This window comes from Thamnophis sirtalis, unplaced genomic scaffold (assembly GCF_051295495.1).
Source record: "Thamnophis sirtalis isolate CommonGarterSnake01/CBP01778 unplaced genomic scaffold, rThaSir2_p1.2 scaffold_1, whole genome shotgun sequence".
Taxonomy (NCBI): domain Eukaryota; kingdom Metazoa; phylum Chordata; class Lepidosauria; order Squamata; family Natricidae; genus Thamnophis; species Thamnophis sirtalis.
The window spans coordinates 71679809-71703157 of record NW_028261381.1 but is presented as its reverse complement, the minus strand read 5'-3'; the positions used below and the strand labels follow the sequence as shown (position 1 = coordinate 71703157).

The window sequence follows — 23349 nt, the reverse complement described above, 5'->3', positions numbered from 1 at the left end:
CCTATGGCAAGACTAGAGGTCATAGCCCCCTGATTCCAGCCTGATGCTTTAACCTTTAAACTGGCTCTCATGATTTTAACTGTTTCTTGAATTGTTGTTTTGCTTTATTGTTTTATCTGCTTTTGTGTGCCCAGAATCAAGTACTGAGATGAATAGCTATATAAATTTAATTAATAGACAAGTTGAACTGGGAAATTGAAAAATAAAATAAAATATTGGAAGGCAAAAGCAAAACATGTTCATATTATTCTCATGAACCCTACATAGATATGTCCATCAAATTACCAATTCTTAAGTTCAATCTTAAGGAACTCTTCACTGTTTTTCTCCCAAAATAGCAATAGCAATAGCAGTTAGACTTATATACCGCTTCATAGGGCTTTCAGCCCTCTCTAAGCGGTTTACAGAGTCAGCATATTGCCACCAATAACAATCCGGGTCCTCATTTTACCCACCTTGGAAGGATGGAAGGCTGAGTCAACCCTGAGCCGGTGAGATTTGAACAGCTGAATTGCAGAACTGCAGTCAGCTGAAGTAGCCTGCAGTGCTGCATTTAACCACTGCGCCACCTCGGCTCAGTATGTCATGTAGTACAACCCATTTAATAGACCAAGGGTATGCTGCTGTGAATGTAAGGTATTGGGAATTCAGTAAAGCATCTGACAATCTTTCATTCTATCTTTATATAATAGATTGATATGAGTTAAAAGATATCACAGCCCAGAGAATTTGCAATTGTTTGAATAACAACACTGAAATTATGCTCATAAAGAGTTCTATATCAAGGAAAGGGAAATGTCAGTTGGGGTTCTGCAGTCTCTCCTTGCCTATGTGCTATTCAACAGTTTTATAAGTGATTAGTAGGAGAGAAAAATGACCTTTACAGTGCAAAAAAAAATGGAATCAAATCCAGTGTATATGGTAGCAAGTATGGTATCCTGAATTTTGGTAGGAAAAATCAAGTGCACCCGAAGAGGATTTGATACATCTGACTTGGTGACTATATAAGAAATATACAGCGATATCACTCATCATCAGCTACACATGAGCAAGCAGTGTGATGCAATAGCAAAAAGACCATTGCAATCTTACAGTGCACTTTTAGGTAATATACTGTAGAGATGCTGGAGCAAGTTCATATGGACACTGGTAAAATTGGAAACCAAATCATGTTTAGCTTGCAGAAGGGTAAAGGAAATTATTACAGTTTAACAAGATGACTTGTTAAACTATAAACTATCTGTTGAGGAAACTGATGAGCTCCTCCTCACTGAAAATGTTCAGAAGGCCATCTGTCGGGGATAGTTTAGTGAACTTCCTCACTAAACAAGGAATCAGACAAGTTGATTTGTGAATTGCCTTCCATTTCATATATACTAAGGTTCTGTGAACCTTGATTAATAAAATCATTTCTTACCAACAGATTGTGTAGGCTGAATTTTATACATTTGAACTACTTTATCTGAATAATGCAAGGTGTTTGATTCTAGTTTGGCATATTTTGTTAATATAGCCTTTGTAACTTGTAAATCAGGGTTTATGGCTATTGTGTAACTCAGCCTTATGATTTTAAAACTCAATTACGGTTAAGGAAATTATAGCTTAGGACGCCTGAGTCTTCTGGCATAATTTGGTTGATGTTTGATTGATGGGTAATTGTAATCAAGCATTAGGCAATGAAGCAATTGTTTATTTCTTAGACAAAAATAACAGATTCAGATGCTCAGGCATGGGAGTTGCCTTCACTGAAAGGTGTCTACCTACCAGGGTTGATATAGAAAAGCAGTATATGTTTTTCTAGCCCAGAAAATCCCTTCATTTTGCAATCCATTTCTATCCTACTAGTACTACCAATCATTATACTACTACTACAAGTGCATTCCTAAATGCATTACAAAGAAAGAAAATACTAATATAGATCAAATAGTTCATCACAGATCAACCTTTGGCATATGCTAGTGGTTCTCAACCTGTGGTCTGCAGACCCCTGGGGGGCTGCAATGTAATCACAGGGGGTTCAAGAAGGCTTGAAGAAATGCTATGATTCAAATCTTGAGTTAAATCTTGGTGGTGTCCATGGCCACAAGATTTAAAGGGGCAATATCCCAACTTAAAGCAGTTTCTGCTGCCTGTATCCCATTTTTGTCATGAGCTGCTGGGAAGAAAGTGCTGAGGATTTTAAAATATGGAACATAAAATAAAATGGCAAGGAGTACAACATCCCTTTACAATTAGCACAGTATCACCAATGCTACACAGATATGATTGGGACTTGAAAAGCTAAGCAAGGTTGGGCCTGATTAATATAAAGATAAAAATCACCCAGAAATTCCAGTTCTGGGGAGTAGAAAACACCCTACAAGATGACCTTAGCAAATTACTTCCATATTGTTAACAAGAAAACTCCATGGATGTGTCCCTCTAGTGACAGGAATTGAGTATAACTCAAGAGTGTCTCTATCTTTATTCTTGTTATGGGGATTGTAATCTATCAATTTTGAGGGTACTAGGAGCAGAATGGGACCATTAGGAAAGATCCCTAAAAGCCCTGAAAGTCATCAGTGTTATCCAACACTTGATGAAATTGCACCTCATTGAATTGCAGCTTTTCAAGCAGCTACCATGGACACAGGTCAAAATAACTAATCAGTTTTGTTCAACAATAATTATCACCTAAGCAGAAACCAAGCAAAGCACAGGGGCTTAGTTCACGCATGGCACTATATGTTGTGTATGGGAGTAAGTATGTGTATATGTGGAGTGGTTTATTAATTGTGGTTTACTTACTATACCACAATAAAACAGCAATTTAGTACAATGAATTAACTAAATATATAGGTATCTTATGCACCGAATATTTCCCATTTTCTTTCACTGAATCTAATGAGATAGAATGAATGAAAATGCAATATATTGATTATTGTAAAATGTTAGATGATCACTGGATTTAAGTTTAAGCTTCTAGCAATGTCTCTCAGTTCAATATCACACAGGATTATTGGGAAATGTGGGGAGAATCTTCCAGAGAACATCCTGGAAGCTAACTTGAGCTCCTGTAAAAAAATGGATCATAAAACTATAAATGAAACACTCACACAAACACACAAAAACCGCCTAAAACAAATCCAAAAAAGCTCCATTAAGTGTTCCCTTTCTTCCTGAAATTGCTTATCTTGGAGTAAATAAATTGCATAATGATAACCTTGTACTGCAATTCATGAACCTTCTTATACACTTTCAATAAAAGATTACTCATATTGAGGTAAGCTATTATTTAATTATGGTTTACTAAATGATTAGATAAATAATCACATGATGGTGTACAAACCAGAGCAACAGGGTTCATATTACACACTGAAACCAAATCTAACATGTCACTTCAGGACTACCTTAAGAAATGTTGGGATCCATGCAGTGGCCAAGTTTGGAGATCTTCCCACATTCTAGATGACTATACAACCTTTCTGATGAATTCCTATAAAGCAAGGAGGAGGAAAAGACACCGTGCTTTAAAGGAAAATTTATCTTTCTTTAGACAAAAATGATACGAGAAAAGAAGAGTGTCAGTCCCCAGCCTAGTGCAGAGCACTTTTGCTCAGGTATAGAGGTTCAGCACAGCCTTCTCTTCTTCACCTTCCGTTTTCGATGGTCCTTTGATTCAATACAGCCGCGGTTGTAGCCGTTTTACAATTCCGTGTGGTGTGAATCCAGTTTTTTTTTTTTAAGTGGCTCCTGATGCCATTGCCAAAGTCAGACTGATTTTTATCTCCCGCTTAGCTAGTTAACCTGGATTGGGTGTGTGTGGACTCCCTTGCACTTTGAGGAAGAAAACGCTCGCGCTACAGTAACAAAGGAAAGCGCGGAGCGCACACCCATCCCTGAGCAAACCCTTTGTGGGCTTGGCTCTCCCTGCCCCTGCCTGCCCGGCTACTCTTTTGTATCCTGGTTGAATCTGGTAGGGCGGGAAGTTTAGGGCAAGTCTCTCTTTCTCTGCCTGCGGCAACAGCGGCAGGTGGTGATTCTGTTGTCGGGAGGCGCATCGTAGCCAAACAGTCACACGCGGAAGTCCGGCCGCCTCGAGCACTGAAGCTGCAATTGGAACTAGAGCCCTGGGAGCCTGAAAGGACGCCCCAAAGCAGCATGTGGCGGAGGGGCTCCCTCCGGCAGAACTCCTGAAGTTCGGTTAGCGGGCGAGGGGGTCGTAGATCGGAAGCTAGGAGCTCTCTTCTCCGGGGGGCCTGTTGCGCCGGAGGAGCGTCCATCTCCCTCCACTATGCCGGTAAGAGGGCAGAACTGCAGGTCCAGTGTGCGCAAAGTTTAGCCGGAGGGGCAGGTCTAACTGGCTGAGCCACTTCGGAGGCTCCCGCTACCCCGGCCGAGTTGTCCCTTGACTCCTTGTGGATTGGGGCCCAGGGACCGTACAGGTGTCAAAAGCGGGACGGTGCGCGGTGCCGAACGCAAACGATTTGAGATTTCGTTCAACGTTTGGCCCGGACGGAAGTGGCCAATGGGAGAAATAAGGAACTCCCGCAGCTAAAATGAACCGCGTTCGGCCCTTCAGGTGTACCTCCAGATAATCTTTGGATTGTTGCGTGCCAGTAGGCACCTGCAAGAGCAGAATTAAGCCACGGCCCCATTTTGAGCTTCCTGAATAAATCTCACTGAACTGTGTCGGAAATACACCTGAGAGCAGATACATTTCTTGAGCCTTTTGTTTGTTTGTTTATTGGATTTGGATTTAAACAAACAAGCAAGCAAACAAACGAGCCCTTTCGGTCTTCCTTTGAGAGAATTTCTTTTCTATGTACTTGTAAGCAGATTTTTCAAGAGCCGGTTTAGAGTAGTGGTTAAAGCATCACGCTAGTCACTTTCTTTCAGCCTTAAGATAGAAGGCAATGGCAAATTGCTTCTTAGTAATCTTGCCAAGAAAACTGCAAGGATTCTTTAGGCAATCTCTGAGAAAGATGAAAAAAATAAGCAGAGCGAAACATTTGTGTATGGCAGCTGTTAGAATCCCCCCACCTTTCCCCAAAGTTCATGTTCTGGTTCTAGTTCTGGCTGAAAATATGATCAATATTTCACTTTTACTTAGAAAATTCTTTCTTTCTTTCTTTCTTTCTTTCTTTCTTTCTTTCTTTCTTTCTTTCTTTCTGTTTCATATTACAATCAGAAAATTGTATAGAAAGATACAGTTGGTTTATAATTTAAAACTATGTTTTGAATTATGATCAATTGATTTATCATTCTTGGATAAAAACTATTGATTATGTTTATAAAGACAAATGTCGTAGTTTAGAGGCTTGATTTCACGCTATGCAGCCCAATTTTGCACATGTTTCCTTGGAGTTTCGTAAGTGCTACAAAGCTTTATTTGTTGTTTCAGTATTTGATTAGCTAACTATCCTGATTTCAGGTAAGGTGACTGTTGATAAGCTGGATTTTAAAGATGGTTATCCACTCATGCAAATAAAGTTTCCCAAGAGTTTCATACCGCTTTAGGCTAAGTTACGGTTTACATCAGAGGCTGGTTCCTGAGGCTAAAGCTGACTCTCTGTTCTCAGTTATCTAATCCTTATTTGATACAGAGTTGCAGGAGCACACTGAAAATAAACTCAAAGTTTATATACGGGTAACTAGAAATCAGAATACAAACCCCAATCTGAGTAGTATTGTGTTTTCTCTCAACCATCTTTCTGTTAGAAGCATTGGAAACCAAATAGCATTATTATACGTTGTACTAATGCAACATACTAAGGTATAATTTATTTTGAACATAGTTTATGGAATACAATAAAATGATTGGTCTCACGAGATCATAAATCCAGCGGGTCTTATGTGACTTTCTCACCAGCACTGAGGCTACATATTTGCACTGCAAAAATCCAGATGCTCAATAGATGATAACAAAGTTAAGTATAAATAGATACTCTTTGCTTAATGGCTGATTGTTTTACAATCATTTGAAGTTACAATGGCCATAGAACAGGTGCTTTAGAGCCCATAAACCACCTCTGGCCATTATAAAGGGTTGTGCTGCTCTGCAGTCACATGACCACATGTTGGGCGCATCAGCTTTATGACCTGTCAAGGCATTCCATGGTCATGTGACCATGATTTTTGATTTTTTTTTTTTTTTGCTGGTTTAAATTATCCTCTAGAACAGTATTTCTTAAACTTCTTTGAGGACTTTCTCTTTATGGAGGACCCCAAAAGAGGTTAATGTGGATGTTAAACTGCTCTCCTCTATAGATTACAAATTATAACAGCTAACTTCCTGTTAATATGCAGGGTGAATAGTCTAAAATGCAAAGTGTAAAGTTACAGTGGTTTATAGAACAGTATAATAAAAACGTAGTGTGCATTTTCTGTTTTCAGTTTCTTTTCGTATTATTTTAATCATCTTTGACCCACCTTCTCATAACTTTCTCATTTTGATTGTTAAAAATAGGTCCATCCGGCATATAATTTTTGGACTGTGGTATTGAATCTCAATTAATTTAACACATTTTAGCAGATCTTGGTCCTTTGAGTCACAGACAGAAGAAATATATTTAGTCTTGAATAGAAATTGGGTTCAAATGAGGAGTTGAAATGATGAAAAGTTGTCAAGGTGATAATGATTCATAAAGTAACCTTTTAAAGTACAATTATTAATGGAAGCTGATGAGCAGTGTCGAATTAAAAACTCCAGGCAACTAAAACACCTACTATATTTTGTGCTTTAGAGATAAAGTAGGCAAAATATTGAATTGCCAAAAATCATATGCTTGCTGAATAATTGAGAAAGCCAAATAATATCTTTAAGAAGTCTATATTCATTGATTATAGAAGGACTTTTGATTGTGTTAATCATGACCAGTTGTGGAATGTTTGCAGGAAAATGGGAATCACAGAACATCAAATTTCCTTATGCAAAACTCACACCGAGGACAGGAAACTGACTGGCTCCTGATCAGTAAAGGAATGAGATGAGGCTGTGTACTCTCTCCTTTTTTTATTATATTCATATTCTGAATATAAATGGGGGAAGCTGGATGAATATAAAGAATGTGATTTTAATATTGGAGGAAGAAACAGGAATAACCCGTCTGATGCTGATAAAATTACTCTGATAGCTGAAAATGCAAATGATCTGCAAGCTCTAAAATTGAAAGTCCAGGAGCATAGAAGGAAATGGGATTAAAATTAAATACAAGTAGCCCTTGATTTACAAACACAATTGTGTCTCACTTAACAATGCTGTTAAGAGAGACATTTGTTAAGTGAGTTTTGCCCCATTTTACAACCTTTCCTGCCACAGTTGTTTAGTGAATCACTGCAGGTATTAAGTTAGTAAGACGGTTGTTAAGTGAATCTGGTTTTCCCATTGATTTTGCTTGTCAGAAGGTTGCAAAAGGAATCAAATGATCTTGGAACACAGCAATGATCATATGCAAGAACCAGTTGCAAAGCATCTGAATTTTGATCACATAATCATGGGAATGCTACAAAGGTTTGTAAATGTGAAAAATGGTCATAAGCCATTTTTTTCAGTGCCATTGTAAGTTTGAACGGTCACTAAATGAACTGTTGTATGTGAGGACTACCTGTACAAATAAGAGAAAACTATTGAGAGTAAACATAGCAACCAATCTAAGGATTGATAATGAAGACCTTCTGGTGGATCTTTTGACTTTTAGGATGATCTATCAGCAGTAAAGGGAAAAATATATACTAGGTATTGTAAACTCGTGTTGTGTGTGTGTGGGTTGTTGTTGTGAGGGATTGACACGCAGGAGCCATGTATGCAAGACAGATCTTTATTAGTACCAGATGACAAGCGATTCAAAGATTCCCTGCAACTGTCAGGGTATTTATACTAGCCAGAAGCAACTGTCAAGCCCAACTGTCACGAGGCCAGCCAATCAGATGCTGTGCCTTGACCAACCAATTAGAATGCAACACAGGTTGTTGCTGGGTTATAACACTCCTTCCCCCCAGTTATTTGTATAATAACCAATCAATTGTACATTGTACATTTGCCCTTCTGTGTTGTACAATTCATTCACATTTTTTTTCTTCCAGTTTTACCATTTGCAATTGTGTTCTCTCCTTCCCCCCAGTCAACCTGATAACTGTAACCACTTGTAACCACTTTAATGTAATGCTTAACTTTGTAACAGAAGTAGACATTTAGCAACTCAAACAGAAGTAGAAATTTAGCAACTCTGTCCAGGAACATTCTGGGTTAGTAGCTTCAATTAGTTTAGTAAATTTCCTTACCCCCCAGTGCCTATTCACATTTTATTTCTTTATTTACATTTTTTTTTCTATTTTTCCCTCACAATCCTGCACATGCCCAATGAATTCCCCAGTCCAGGCTCGTTGAAGGCCTCGAGCAGTGTGGGAAGCAGGTTTGTATCTTAGGAGACAGGCAGGACAGGAGGATTTCAGGCCCTGGAGGCAGCTAAGACAGGGAACGACGGAAGTCCGAGGAGGCGTCGGAAGTCCGAGAAGGCAGGCTTCTCCTTTCCCTTCGTTGAGGCGCAGAGCTGAGGCCAGGAGGCCGAGGAAGCAAGGCAGGAGACGGATGGCAGGGACACACTTCAGTCCTCCTCCTTCTTCCTCTCTCTCTCTCCTGGTCAGGCAGGCATTGCGGGGAGGAATTCGTGCCCTGGAGGCAGCGAAGTGGAGACAGGGGCTTTGAGATGCTTGCAGAGGCATCGCAGGGAGGAATTCGTGCCCTGGAGGCAGGCAGGACAGGAAGGCAGGCCCTGGAGGCCTGTAGGCGCCGCAGGCATGCAACGAGCGGCTTCGGCAGGAGTTGAGGCACGGCGGCAAGGCTCGCAGTGGGCGCAGGCAGCACGGCCGGAGAACGGAGGCAGCGACAGGCTTCTGGCTGTCCTGTGGCTCCTTACTAGTTGGCTGATGTTGTTTGGCTCCTGCGGGAATCGCATATCAATCCCACCTTCGTCGCCAGTATTGTAAACTCGTGTTGTGTGTGTGTGGGTTGTTGTTGTGAGGGATTGACACGCAGGAGCCATGTATGCAAGACAGATCTTTATTAGTACCAGATGACAAGCGATTCAAAGATTCCCTGCAACTGTCAGGGTATTTATACTAGCCAGAAGCAACTGTCAAGCCCAACTGTCACGAGGCCAGCCAATCAGATGCTGTGCCTTGACCAACCAATTAGAATGCAACACAGGTTGTTGCTGGGTTATAACACTAGGCACTTGGTGGAGTGGCCATGAAGGTCTTGGAAAAAATACTCAGCTGTTGGGATATCTCTATACCTACAAAGATCAGATTCATTTAAGCAATAGTTTTCCCTGTGACATTCTATAGAAGTGAAAGTTGGACTTTGAAGAAGTAAGACAGAAAGAATATTAAAGCCTTTGAATCTTGTATTGGGGAAGACTCCTAAAAATACCATGGATAGCTGAGAAAACCAACATGATATTTCACACACAACTCAGAATTCTCACTTAAAACACAAAAGACTAAAATTACTGCATTTTAGGTGCTATTTTGCGAAGATATAGCTTTTTTGAGAAGTTTAGAATGTGAGGAAACGTGGAAGGAAAGAAGACAACCAGCATTATACACCCATAGATGATGGCTGTATATCAGTAGAACAGTCAGGTTTGGGGCAGATTATCTGGGCAAGTTTTACGTAAGTGGCCATTAAGTGTTAATACTGTCTTGATGCATCTAATCACTGATCAGTCAATGAAAACAGCATGGTTGTTCGCAAAAGAGATTGATGACAATGCAGAGCATCAAGCAAAAAATTGACTTTAGCTATAGGAAATCATAAGCTTTTCTCACACTAGTTATACACTAGTAATAAGGATAAATTTTCTGACAGTGAGAGCAATCAATCAATGGAACAGCTTGCTTTCAGACGTTGTGGGAGCTTCATCAATGGAAGCTTTCAAGAAGACACTGGACTGTCATCTGTCAGAAATAGTGTAGGGTCTCCTGCTTGGGTGGGAGGTTGGACTACATAATCTACAAGGTCCCTTCCAACTCTGTTAATCTGTAATATCGTGCTTACAATTTTTGCCCTGCCTGACGCTTCATTTTTCAAGTATCTCTCCAATTTTTAATCTTAGTCGTGTAAATTGCAGTCTCCCAAGATTCTCTACATCTAGTACCTGAGTATAAAAATGGACTAGATCCGTGATGGCAAACTTTTTTGGCACCAAGTGCCCAAATTGGAAGGCGTGTGCATGTGCGTGCATCGGAATGACGGAAACCTGAAGAGTACCTGGCTGGCACACGGGTGTCTTTTTTTGGCTGTTTTGGGGGCAATTTTCAGGCTGGTTTCAGGGCCAAAAACTGCCTGAAAACAGCCTGAAAATGGCCTTAAAAACAGCCTGGGTTTGGGGCATTTTTGGCCATTTTCGGGCCATTTTCAGGCCATTTTCAGGCTATTTTCCTATGCTCTGGTGCTCATGAAGACCAGCTGGAAACCATGCATGCTGGAAACCAGAAGAACAGCTGGCGCTGGTGCACATGGCCACAGAGAGGGCTCTGCGTGCCACCTCTGGCATATGTGTCATAGGTTCGCCATTGCGGAACTAGATAATCATTTAAATGTTGAAATGGATTAGATGTCAAAAGTAAGGTTGATGGAAATTCAGCTCTATCTTTTGAAGATCCCTAATGCCATAGCACCTCTCACCAAAAGCAAAAGAGACATTATCTCTACACATTATTCAGCCATTCTTTTCTAGCAGGACTTCCAACTTGATAATTGCATAAGAGAAAGCCATTCCCAAAGCAACATTCTCTCTGAATTCATAGTACTAAAAAAAATTGATACTACAATAGTAACTTTTATCTTGTTGTAGTAATTAGTTTAAATGCAATTAACCAGACTTGTTTCTCTAACCACAGGTCACAATGCTGAGGACAATTAAATGGAGTTATTTATTTAGAGACACCTACTCACAACCAGCTTGCTAGAGGATATCTATCTTGAGATTTTAATTATGCAGTGGTTGTATTAATCTATTGTTTGCTGCAGTGTTCCCCTTACACAGTGTAGTGGAGTATAGTTCACCCAAGTTTCATAAATAAAAAGTTTATTAAAGCCAGTGCATGTATTGGGACTCAGAAATATTATCCAACTAAATAAGTCAATAGTGAACTGAACTTCTTAGCATACAACAGACATATGTATCAGTAGTAGCATAGATACTAATATAGTAATAATAGTAATTATTGTTCTCTAGGCCAGCATGTCATTCTTCTGAAATATGGAAGAGAATCCTATAGCAATGAGTGGCTGAAGAAAGTTCTTCTAATCTCATTTTCTGTCATGGTATCCCCCTCTTTCCCAAAATGTGAAATTGGTTTTTTGGGGGGTGTTTTTTTGGCATCTTGGTTCTTGTGAGGAATTAGTCAATTGTTGTATTTTATTGTATTTCATGATGGTTAAGTAAACCATCATTTAGTGCAAGAAATACACTCAGCCACTCAGCTCTGAACAGTTTTCTGTATTTTGCCTGTAGGAGCATCTACCTTCGTCAACTGGCCTGATTGGGAATTTTTCCTGACAGAAAGAGTCTTTTTCACCAATTAAATATTTTCCTCTAAATAGTATTATTCTATGATCCTCAAGAGACATTCAAGCCTTATAACATCTCCTTCTTGGGTGGTGAATAATGTAATTTTGCTTATAGAAGGAGTGATTCAGAGAAGCAGTTTGCTATTAATCATACCAAAGTCATCTTTTCAAAATGTTCTTCTCTGAAGTACTTTTATTCACAGTTCATATCATATGGATTTTCCTCACTATTTTCTATTTTATTCCATTCCATTTACTCTATTCTCCCACTCTTTTCCTGTTTCCCACACAAATAGCTGGGCAGAATTTCGTGCTTGCTGATTCTACTTAGTACTCAGTAGATTGGTTCCCACTCCTCTTAATAAAAAACCTGCATTTCCACTATCTTTTTTTTGTATGAATAGAGTATATAAGTACTTATCATATACTGGAACAAAGCAATGTCAATGCAAATTAGTATATTCTCTTTTTTAGAATGTGCACAAGAAGAATTTTAGAATGTGCACTACACAAGAAATGAGTCACTGTTTCTCAGGAGTAATTTCTGTTCCATCCTATTTCTATTCATCTTAGAAGGAAAAAGGCAAATGTCCAAACACCAAATAACACAGGGTGCAGGCAACCACTTACTGACAATAATCTGAAACTGCTCTATAAGAAACCAGAGATGAGCCTATCAAGAGGCCATCACAGGCATTACAGTAATCTGGACACATTCCGAGTTCACAATACATTCCGCATGCAGCCCCTGGGAGGGGCATTCCTAGTCTTTATGCATTCTATCGGCATTGGCAAATGTCTTGAATGAGGCTCGAGATCAGCCCTCCCAGAACACCGTAAAACAATCAGCACTAGAGATGGCAAAGCTGAAGGGCAGATCTGTTTGTGGTCATTTCATAGTGTCTCAAAGATCTTTTGGGCTTCTTGAAAGTAAAGCTATAGAATGTGGTTCTGACTGGGTGAACATATGTTTTCTAGGTTGGCTTAGAACAGGGGTCAGCAACCCATGGCTCTGGAGCCGCATGTGGCTCTTTCATCCCTCTGCTGCGGCTCCCTGTCGCCGATTGGTAAAAGGAAAAAGGACACAGCGCTAGGAGGAGACTCTTTGGTGGGGGAACCGGACTTCTGGTCGGCTCCAGAATTGAACTGGGGGCTTCTGGTTAGGACCTTTGTGGCTCTTTGAGTGTTTAAATTTGCCAAATCCTGGCTTTGAAGGAAGTCTCTACATAAGAGATTCTAGCATGCATAGAAAACTTTTAGTGTGCTTGTGGTAAAAGTGGAATTAGTTGGCATTCTGGCCAAAATAAATGCTAAAACAGAGTGATGTGTAATTTGCCTTATGTTGGAGGTTATATTCATACCTTCCAATTTACATAATAGGATTTATAATGTAACATATTTTAATCCAATACATTTCATGTCGCTTCTCAGAGAATTTTATGAATGCTATTTTGATGTTCCAAAATGCCACTGTTTCTTGGAAATGGCATGGCCTGCCTTTTGCTTAGCACTTTGTGCTCAATTGTATATCTGCCCAGAAAATAATAAATTGCAAACAAGAGGACCTGGTGCTCTCAAAGGGAAAGTGATATTTCAAAAATGCAGGTTCCTGTTTTATAACAAAGTGATGGTCACAAAACATTATCTAAGTACAAAAAATTTATAAAACATTATTTTAAGACTGTTGCTGGGTTCTCACATTGCCCTGCATCAAAGCTTACTGGGCTCAACTTGATTCATAACTGAAGTTCATGTTATAAGCTCAAACTGCACTACAGTCAGCAGGATATGTGAATCCAGTATGTAGCAAAACAACAATTACAAAAGCTAAGACATTGCCTACACTGTCGGGCAATTCTGAGAGTTCTAATCTTGATACAATTAAAAAGAATGATGGATGAGAGAATGTTCAATAAAATCTGTTTGAAATTATACTGAAATGGTGATTGGGCTGCACAAATTCCAACAAAAGTAGATAACAAAAAGCCATACTTATTTGTTAAGATCTAGTGATCTTCTAAATGTTTGCTGTTGAGATCTGGTACTAATAACCTAAGTAGTAGCCAAGACAAGTATAAGCTTGTCTTGTAAAGTGCTTTCAAATTTTCCTAAACTAGACTTGCTATATTTTTCTTAAGATTTTGTAAGTGTTAATGAGGATGTGCTGTGACTGTAGAAGTACTTCTATAAAGTGATAACTAGGCTGCCAAAGTCCTTGTAGAAATGTTTCAAGAATCAGTTCTATTACACTGGATATACTTTTCCATTTCATTACAAAAAGTGTTACAATATATTGATAATAAACTTATTTATATGTGGTAATGAATATAATATTATCAATTTAAATAACCTCTAAATTCATCATCTTATGATTTTAAAACCAGTGTAGTTCAGACACTAATAATATCTGATGATTCCATTTTGGGGCAAAGCAATACATGAAGTTATAGTTGCTAACATAAAATGTAAATATAAAATGATTTAATTTTTTGTTGATATGTTTTCTTCCTTAAAATGTATTTTGACATTTGGTTGTTAGCCTTCTTTTTGCTGCAGTAACAATTGAGGGTGATTAAAAGTTTAAAGAAGACTAGTCTAGTAAAGAGAAGGACCAAGGGAGACATGATAGCAGTGTTCCAATATTTGAGGGGCTGCTACAGAGAGAAAGGGGTAAAACTATTTTCCAAGGCACTGGAAGGCCAGACAAGGAATAATGGATAGAAACTGACCAAAGAGAGATTCAACCTAGAAATAAGGAGAAATTTTCCAGAGTGGGTTTGCAGGATGATCCAGAGATGGTATTATCACAGCCAATTGGCCTCGAGACTGGGTTGAAGCTGAAGCCACGCCTCTGGGCTCCTCTCCTCTGACTCCAGTTTCAATCTAGTCTGGCCAAAGAGAGGTTGTAAATTCTTGACTCCTAATCTGATTCAACTTTTCTGGACCATCCTCAACTCAACTTGCTTCCTTCTCACAAGGAGACCCTCCCTTCACTTCCCAGTAAGTCCCTGCTATTAGCTGCAGTTTTCCAGCTACTTGAGGGTTAAATCTCAGGGCTTGGAGGGTCCGGTGGCTAGGTCGCTGTCCTGGTGGCCATTTTGGCCGGCAACCACATGGAGCCCTGAGAGGACAGATAGGCGCCGGTGAGGGCTAAAGGGCTCTGGTCCTGTCGGATCAGTGAGGGTCCACCCTTGGGACGAAACTTGGGTATGTCCCATCTCTGGACCATCCTGCAAACCCACTCTGGAAAATGACAGTTGGTCTTACCTGAACTGTTATTTTAAGAGGTGTTTGCAGGATGAGCCAGTTCCCACCCTAAGTTAGATATACAGTATTTGGGGTGGAGGTGTCTCCTTTGTGACTTGTTTTCAGCATCTTGAGAGCGCATACTGCATTGAAACTGGAGTCAGAGGAGAGGAGCCCAGAGGCGTGGCGTCAGCTTCAACCCAGTCTCGAGGCCAGTTGGCTGTGATAATACCATCTTTGGCCCATCCTGCAAACACCTCTTAAAATAACAGTTCAAGTAAGACCTGAACAGTTCAGGTCATTTCCTGACAGTGAGAACAATCAACCAATAGAATAGCTTTCCTTTGGATGTTATGGAAGTTTCATCACTGGAAGCTTTCAAGAAGAGACTGGACTGCCTTCTGTCAGAAATGGTGTAGGCCTTCTTGGGTGGGGGGTTGGACTAGATGACCTTCAAGGTTCCCGCCAACTCGGTTAAGATGTAATCTGTAAGTTATGTTCAAGTTGTGGACATACATATATCTTTCATATCCCACGTGATAAAATAATTTGTTTTTTGAAGCACTACAAAAATAATGCAGGATGGCATCACTTTCAAATAACATTCAATGTTTTGAAAACAAATTTCCTCTGGAAGACACTTGTAGTACAACCCAGCCCAACATTCCACATTGTTGTTAGTTGCAACACTTTTGTTGGGTCTGTTTCTTTGTTTTTTTTAATTAGAAGTCTTCTCCCTTTAGCAAGCAGATCTTTCTGATGCAATTAAATACAGTAGACTGAGTTCTTATATCTCACACACAGTATAGTTTATTTGGTATGGGCCTTGTACTGTGGTTGCAAGTCAAGATTTATGGTATCGTGCATTACCGGTATATGAAACTAAATGAAACAATATGTAGATCAGGCCATTGAGTTGAAACCAATGAAATCTGCTTAATAAGACTCAGCCAAGACAAGGTAAAATACCTAGGAGTAAAACTTTGGAGCGGGGGGGGGGAGTGGGCAATTTTGGTTGGCAATTTTGTACATCAAAACAAAACTCTGACATAGCTATTGGTAGTATAAAAGAAACATATCTTTGACCATTGCCATATTTTTCTCTAGGGTGAAATTCCACTGATGCCATCCTCCTCCTTTGAATACTATGAAGGACTGATACCAGTAAGTTATACATCTGCTACTTTGGTTCAGATGCCTTTAAAAGTAGTGGATCTAAGGATCATTTTAATTCTAATCTTAAACAGAGATTTAATTCATTGTCTGTATATTTATTTATTCATATCCTGCCTTTATTATTACAAATAATTCAAGGTGGCAAATATATTCAATACACCTGCCTCCTCCTGTTGTCCCCAACCCCCGACAAGAAACCCTGAGAGAGTGACTGGACTGGAGAATGTGCGTATCTCAGATTACACTTTTAAAAAAAAGTTGTAGTAATGATAGGGATCAACCCAAAATTTTCCAATGCAATTATCTTGGCTTTACTTGTTTCATAGATGCTCCTGTTCTTAAACTGAATAGAAATTACTCAATTAGGGCAGTGTCAATTCACTGCAAGAGCCACCATCGGAGGGCCAATACTTTCAAATGGCAGCACTTGGTTGAATTTATCAAGCAAATTGTTTGGACTCATTTCTTAACATTTGCATTCATAATTGTTCTTTGCCACAGTCCCAGGCAAGGCAGTTTGCAGTGTTTAAAAAAAAAGCATATGCTGTTCAGTGAATGATAGTATTCATGGGAAGTTCTTTAACAAAGATCTGAGGAGTCTTCAGATTGCAAAAAATTCTACAATTTGCTGGTTCAAATTCACTTTCTACCTCTAAGACCAGAGGTTTTTTTTGCACATTCTCAGATTTTAGTCATTAATTTTATCCAGGAGATGCTTCAGGTTAGGGGAGGGATGTTAACCATGTAAGTAAAATATGTAGGAAATGGAAAGAAACAAGTATGAGTTAGATTTGGGGGGTTTTTTTGAGAATTTTTTTAATTGTTTTAATTAAACAGAAAGAAAAATTTAAAAAATCATCTTTCGTTACATCTTGTTGAAAGTGTATCGATTGGTTACAAATATATTCCATGCGTTTCTTCCACAGGCCTTACATATACTTCATTCAAATCATGTTGTATGTATTAAATCAAGAAAGAAAAGTTATACATTTTACTATCCCTGTACCATAATTCTCATTTGATTACCATTGTTTAAACATGTTTTTATCTAGAATCATTTATATTAGAAGACACAACCACCTACTGGCGTTCATTTGCAATTTCAATAGATCTCCAATACCATTACACCTTTATGAATTTTAGATTAACCTTCTAAAATTAATTCGGTTAAGTAGGATATCTAAGCATCCCCCCCCCCCGTAACACACCTGTATGTATCATTAAATATTGTCCATTAACATTTCATTGTTATTATTGTAGTTAACTAAAGGTTATTTACTAATTATCTCATCTCTCCTCTCCAGGCCCACACAATATTATAACTTTATAACCGTCTTTAAACAATGATTTATTAACAAGATTTATAAGACTTTTCCCTCAATTCCAAATTAGTTAATTACAGGCTAAGAAAATAAACATTAGACATCTAAAGCAATCTAAGAAATATTAACATTTCTACTTGACAATCACCCAGAATGTAGGTTAGTATTTCTGTGGTCTGGTTATTTATCCTAACTAAAGTTATTATTTCTCTATTAGTATCATAGTAAGTTTATGTTAATGGATAAACATTCAGTGGTAATTTAAAACATTCTAAAAAATACTATCATCTCTACTTAATAATCAATCAAATATTAACTAGCTTTTTCCCATTAATTGGCATTATTAACCAGTATCTTTTCAGTAACAAAATAGCCTTTCATCTCTCCCAGTTGTTGTGCCAATTCTATATCCAAAACCTTTCCAGGGTTTAAAATTTCTCTCCACACATTGAAGCTTAAATGATCTCTCATGTAGTTTTGTTGCCCTTGAGTTGTTATTAATGTAAGCTTAGCTTTAGTTGTCAGGTTTATTTCTGAATAGATTTGTCTTATTGCCTCCATCTTTTTCGCTCTTTCTTTTTCTCCTACATCTTGAAGATTGGGGTGGAACACCAAATTATCAAAGTCACTTTTCCAGCTTCCCTTCTTTCCACTTTCACTCACGTTTACTCCATTTATAAGTTCATCAAAGTTCTTATCTTTGTTTTCTGTATTTCCATTTACTTCCTTAATTTCTGGGGCTATAACCCCATCATCTTTTTCTGTGATATCCCATAGGCTGTCCCATTTCTTGTAGAATCTCTTGAATCCTTCTGAGATGTTTTGAAGTCCAGGCAAAATGTTTTGAATTAAGTTTTCTTCATCTGAGTATTGCTCCATTTTTTAGAATAAGGAATAATATAGGGAAAGAGCAAGAAGAGGGGTTAGGTACAATCTTCCACCCTAGCCTATCACAGATTTTGAAGAATATATCTATTTTTATTTTAGATGAATGTTCTTTTATGGTTTTCAAAGAAAAAGGGTTCTAAATTTTTTTTCCCTTTTCCAATTCTTGTCAAGGTATTTTCCATACACCACTATTTGTAACCTTGAGACTTATCGGGTTTTAAAGAGACGTTCCAAGTTCTTTTGTTGCGCAGTTACAGTCTGTATAGTCAGATGAGAGTGAACAAAGAAAACAGCTGTTACAGCAGCAAAAGAAAAAAAGCTTCAGATTTGGGCTTTCAAGTGGCAGATTCGATCCTTTTTAAAACCTCTTTCCTTAAGTATCTCCATTATAATATTACAACAAGTAGAAGAAGAAGTAGAAGAGTTTTAATTTAAGCCAAAAAAGTTAAAGTGGTAAAGGAAAATAAGGAAAAAAGAGATTCCTTCACCTCAAGCAGAAGAAACAGGAGCGTTACAATCACTCAATCCACAAAAGATTACAAGCAAGATCGAAAAACTTTCTAAGGCAGTCCAATGGGGATTAAGTACGCTGCTTTGTTCTTGCTTAATGGACTAATTAAGCTTAAGAAAAGAGTTCCTTAGGGCAATCTTCTAAAAGAAAAGAAAAGAAAAACCTCACCAGTAGAAACACTTTCCTTTCATTCTCTCTTCCGTGGAGCGGTCTCCAACTATGTCAGCCGGGGGAGGGGGCTAGCAGTTTGCCACCAGTTGGAAGCTCTCCCCTTGGGTCGATCAGGGACTTTGCGATATCCCTGCTACCAACAAGGTCTTGTCTTCCCAGTCACCGTCTCTTCGGGATGGTTTAGATCCTGCTGGACTGTCCAGGGGCAAAAGTGTCATCGATGGATTCAGACAGCCGAATCCAAACAATGTATCGTTGTGACATGGCTCCTCCCATCTCGAGTTAGATTTGTTAATGCTAGGGTTAGTAGGTAAAATGTCAGATGGATCAAAATGCACTGACTTGGTGGAAATTCCATCTTTTAAAAAGGTTAATGAATTATTCAACCCAGAAACACACTTTATATCTTATATAATGACATGGTGGTTATGTCCAGTGATGGGATCCTATTGGTTTAACAACCAGTTCAGTGATCACACACATTGTGCGTGTGCACACATGCATAGTTTTGAGAAAACTTACCTTCTGCATTTCTGCTGGGAAAGAAAACAGCTGAGGCACAGCCATCTGCTCTCCCACGAAACTCAGCTGAGAGGATATAGGTCAGTAAAATGCAAGAATGGGTGGGCAGCCCCAGCTGATTGTCGGAGCTACCGGTTTGCCCAAACCGGTAGAATCCTATCACTGTTATGTCATGATTTATCTTTATAGGGCTTACTAGACAAATCTCTCGTCAACTAGGAATTCTCAAAGTGTAAGTCATGACTTCTGGAGAATTGCAAGCAAAATGAGGGAGCTGCACTTCCTTCCCCTTTGCCAGAAGGCAGAGTTTAGACACTGATGCTCTCCCTCAATGTCCCTTGTGCTCATAGCAATAATTTCTCCTGAGTGCTACTATGGTAGTAAGGCAACTGAACCAGAGCCAAGGCACTCTGATATAATCTCAGTTTCTCCTGTCCCAGGTGTGGCTCTTTTCCTTGAAAGATTGCACAAGGTACCAAGCCAGCATACTCCTTCTAGAAAGCAAAGCTATGCTGGCCTTGTGAGGTATCAGCCATCTGTCAGAAGTAGAACAGTGTGGAGTCTGGATTGCCTGAAGTGGCTGTTGCAGGTTCAGGGACAGGATAGAAACCTCTCTAATTGGCATAGGGGAAAGACGTGCACATCAGTGGTGATTGCAGGCGGTACGCCCTATTACGTGTGTACCGGTGCCTGCCGGAAGCAGCAGCCACCATACCGGAACGGTGCTTTGGAGGGCCTGCCCGCCTGCCCTCGTTCCTTACCTCGTATTTGAAGGAAATGGGCCATATGCATACACGTGTACACTTTTGCAACGCTCTGCTGAGCAGCTGGAGCGCTGCAGGCGGTGGGTGTGCATGTGTGCGCAGCGCGCATGCCTATGGTGCACGCCCGGCTCCGGTTCCAGCGTACTGGTTGCAACGGGAGCCGAAACTCACTACTGATGTACATGTACAAGTGCAGCCCACTTAGGGCAAACATACTATCATGAAATCAAACTAAGGGTGATATAAACACCCAGAAATAGAAAGAGTTTCTCCTGTATACAAATGAAGCCTTGCAGAAGCAATCAATCTTCCTCACCTCTCCTCTTTCAAGGGTAGCAAGACAAGAGAAGACATTCAAGGTAGAATGCACACAATACTCCCACACATATCATACAATGGAAGTTACACGGCAGACAATAAACAACAGAAGTCTCAGCATTTAACTTACAAAACTTACATAAAACCTACACAACTACAGAAAGTGTAAATATTTTGATACATATTTTTGGCACAATCAAATCTGCATCCAACCATTTGCAGTGAATTTACTACCTTAGGCCATGTATTTGTCTGTATGTGTGCACTGGGAAACTCAATGCAGATAGTCTATGCTCCACTTTGGGACATGTGGATAGAAGAGTCAAGGGATGGAGCCCTAGAATGGAGCAATAGCCAACATTCTGGACCACTGCAGCTGCCTCTCCCATACGGATGCACAAGGACATTTTTCAGGATTTTTTTTCTCCCAAGACACAGGCTTGATCAGATATAATTTCAGATTCTTTCTTTATTTTGCCATCTCTCCCCCCCACCCCCACACAATTATTTTGGTTGGATTTTGTCCTGGTTTGGGAAAGCTATTGTGCTTACCATCAGAGTCTGGATCACCTTTACACAATTTATTTCCAAAGGTCTGTTGGGTAGAAAAGAATAAAAAGACACAGAGCTAAGAGAATCCATCTGCATTTGTTAATGGTTTGGTATGTTCAGACATTATTGTCCACTACAACAATTGTGTTAGAGAACTTGGATTTCTGCAGCAGTCTGAACACCATCTTTAGCGATAGCAATAGCACTTAGCAATATACCACTTCATAGTACTTTTAGAGCCCGCTCTAAGCGGTTTACAGTCAGTCTACTGCTCCCAACAATCTGGGTCCTCGTTTTACCCACCTCGGAAGGATGGAAGGCTGAATCAACCTTGAACCGGTGAGATTTGAACTGCCAAACTGCAGCTAGCAGTCAGCTGAAGTAGCCTGCAGTACTGCACTCTAACCACTGTGCCATCTCAGCTCTTTACCTGGAGTTTGAATGGGTGTACATTCCATCTTAAAGATAGGTGTCTGTCAACGCAGTCAGAAATCACAATAGTCATAGCTTCAGGCAGTGATTAATCCTTCTTTCTCAAGTTTCTGCTATATTGAAATTAAAGCTTCTCACTGAATGTTGTCTGTCCTGTATAAATACCTTGATGAAAGAAGATTAAAGAACCAATTTATGGGCTATTTTTACAATACCGTTAACATTGGATAGATGTCCAGAATCACTCACATAATTTTATGGGGCATTACTATATTATCTTCCAGATGGCACATACTCTTATTTGGTAATCCATGTTTCCATTTTTTCCTTATCAAGAAAACTCCCTTAAGATATTGAGGGGAAAAACTCAATATCCATGCAATGCATTTGATTGATAGCACCAAGAGTTCCTCAGATAGTTTTCATCTAGATATATCACTGCATCCTTTGGAATTCTCTTTTAAAAAATTCAAATCCATTTATTTCTTCTACAGTAAAGAGAATTAGCTCAAGATACTATGACCCAAGGGAAACAAATAAAAAAAAATAGTTCCCCAATTTTTCATTTTTTTAAAAAAAAACACATTATAAACTTTCTAAATGTCAAGATTCTCCTTAAAACAATCATTTTCTGTTTTAAAGAAATCAGCAAACCATTTTATAGTGTTGCTATGAAAACTATGCAAATTTAGTTGTCAGTAGGAATCAAATTGGACTCCAGGAAAGCTTTACTTTTTAGCTTGATACTCCTTATGGTCTTTAAAAATGGCTGAAAATTTTCAGGATTATGTAAAAAAAAAATCTAACCTTTCTCCAAAGAGTATTTTGTCATCAAATAAAGGAAATTCTAATTCTACAGAGATTTTTTAAATTACTTATATACAGTGACAATATCTTAATTGATAATACCTGAGCATACTAATTCTTATAAAAATCAAGAAAAGTTTGCTTTTTTGACATTTTGCAAAGAAATCCTATGTAACTAGAATTATATTACATTTTTTTCACAAGAAGAATAGCCATGAGACAAATTTGTCACTCTTATGTTCAATTCCTGGATCTTTGAATGTTGTATATCATCCATAATACCTTCATTTGTTGTATATCATCCATAATACCTTCATTTCTTCTTTAGCAGTTTATCTTCTATCAGAATGAGAGCTTTTTTTGATAAACAAAAAAGAAATCCACTGAATATCAAAAAATTATACACTGAATGTTCTGTTTCAATAAATATAGCATCGCTGTCAAAAAAGTCAATTTGTTTTGAATTAAGGATTATTATTTTTTCAATTTTTAAAAATAAAACAAACAGTATTAGAATGATTTTTATCATTTCCTCAGGGATATCGATGTATTGGCTGTTTGAATTAAAAAAAAGATATGAGGAACTTGCACAGGTTTAATTAATCTATTTAATGTTTCATTAAACATTTTGAACAATCATGCTGGCTCAGTTTATTCGACATTCTCATGTTGCATTGATATTTTATTTTGCACTGAGAAAGAGGAATGAATTGTTAGGAATGCAGGCAGGGGTTCAAAATCTGCAAATAATTTTTGTATCTTTTGTATATGCATGTATGTTATTCTGCCCACCATTTTACAGGTTTTGGCTTCCCCTTCTCCTAAATACTCTCCCCAGTAAGAATGCTTAGGGAAGAAAATATGAATGGGAGGAACGTAAGGCTCATGGTTGGGATGCAACATTACTTGGTTGTTTAGAACATTCATTGTCTTTCTAAAAAGAGCTAGGAAGAAATTAGTGATAAAGTGAAGCAAGACTGATGGAAGGATGGATTATTTAAACAAACTGGTGGAGGAGAAAATGTATGTCTCTCCGTTTCTAGCAGCCTCTTTTGAAAAAAAAATGGAAAAGCTTTAATAAGG

At 38.8% G+C, this 23349-nt stretch overlaps 1 protein-coding gene and 1 long non-coding RNA gene across 2 annotated transcripts in view; one reads left to right on the top strand and one right to left on the bottom strand.

Annotated features, from left to right (window-relative positions):
- The first annotated feature begins 3986 nt into the window (after window positions 1-3986).
- Window positions 3987-23349, top strand: part of ANO9 (anoctamin 9) — a 73516-nt gene continuing 54153 nt past the window's right edge. Inside the window, exons 1-2 of the mRNA XM_087715827.1 lie at window positions 3987-4279; window positions 15911-15967. Of these exons, the coding sequence (XP_087571953.1) occupies window positions 4274-4279; window positions 15911-15967 (63 nt within the window). The 5' untranslated portion in view covers window positions 3987-4273. The remainder of the gene's footprint in view (window positions 4280-15910; window positions 15968-23349) is intronic.
- On the bottom strand, window positions 17169-18995 carry LOC148049555 (uncharacterized). Its single transcript, XR_015697115.1, has 2 exons — window positions 18869-18995; window positions 17169-18447 (listed from the first exon to the last, which is right to left on the bottom strand). It is a non-coding gene; the product is annotated as an uncharacterized LOC148049555 (long non-coding RNA).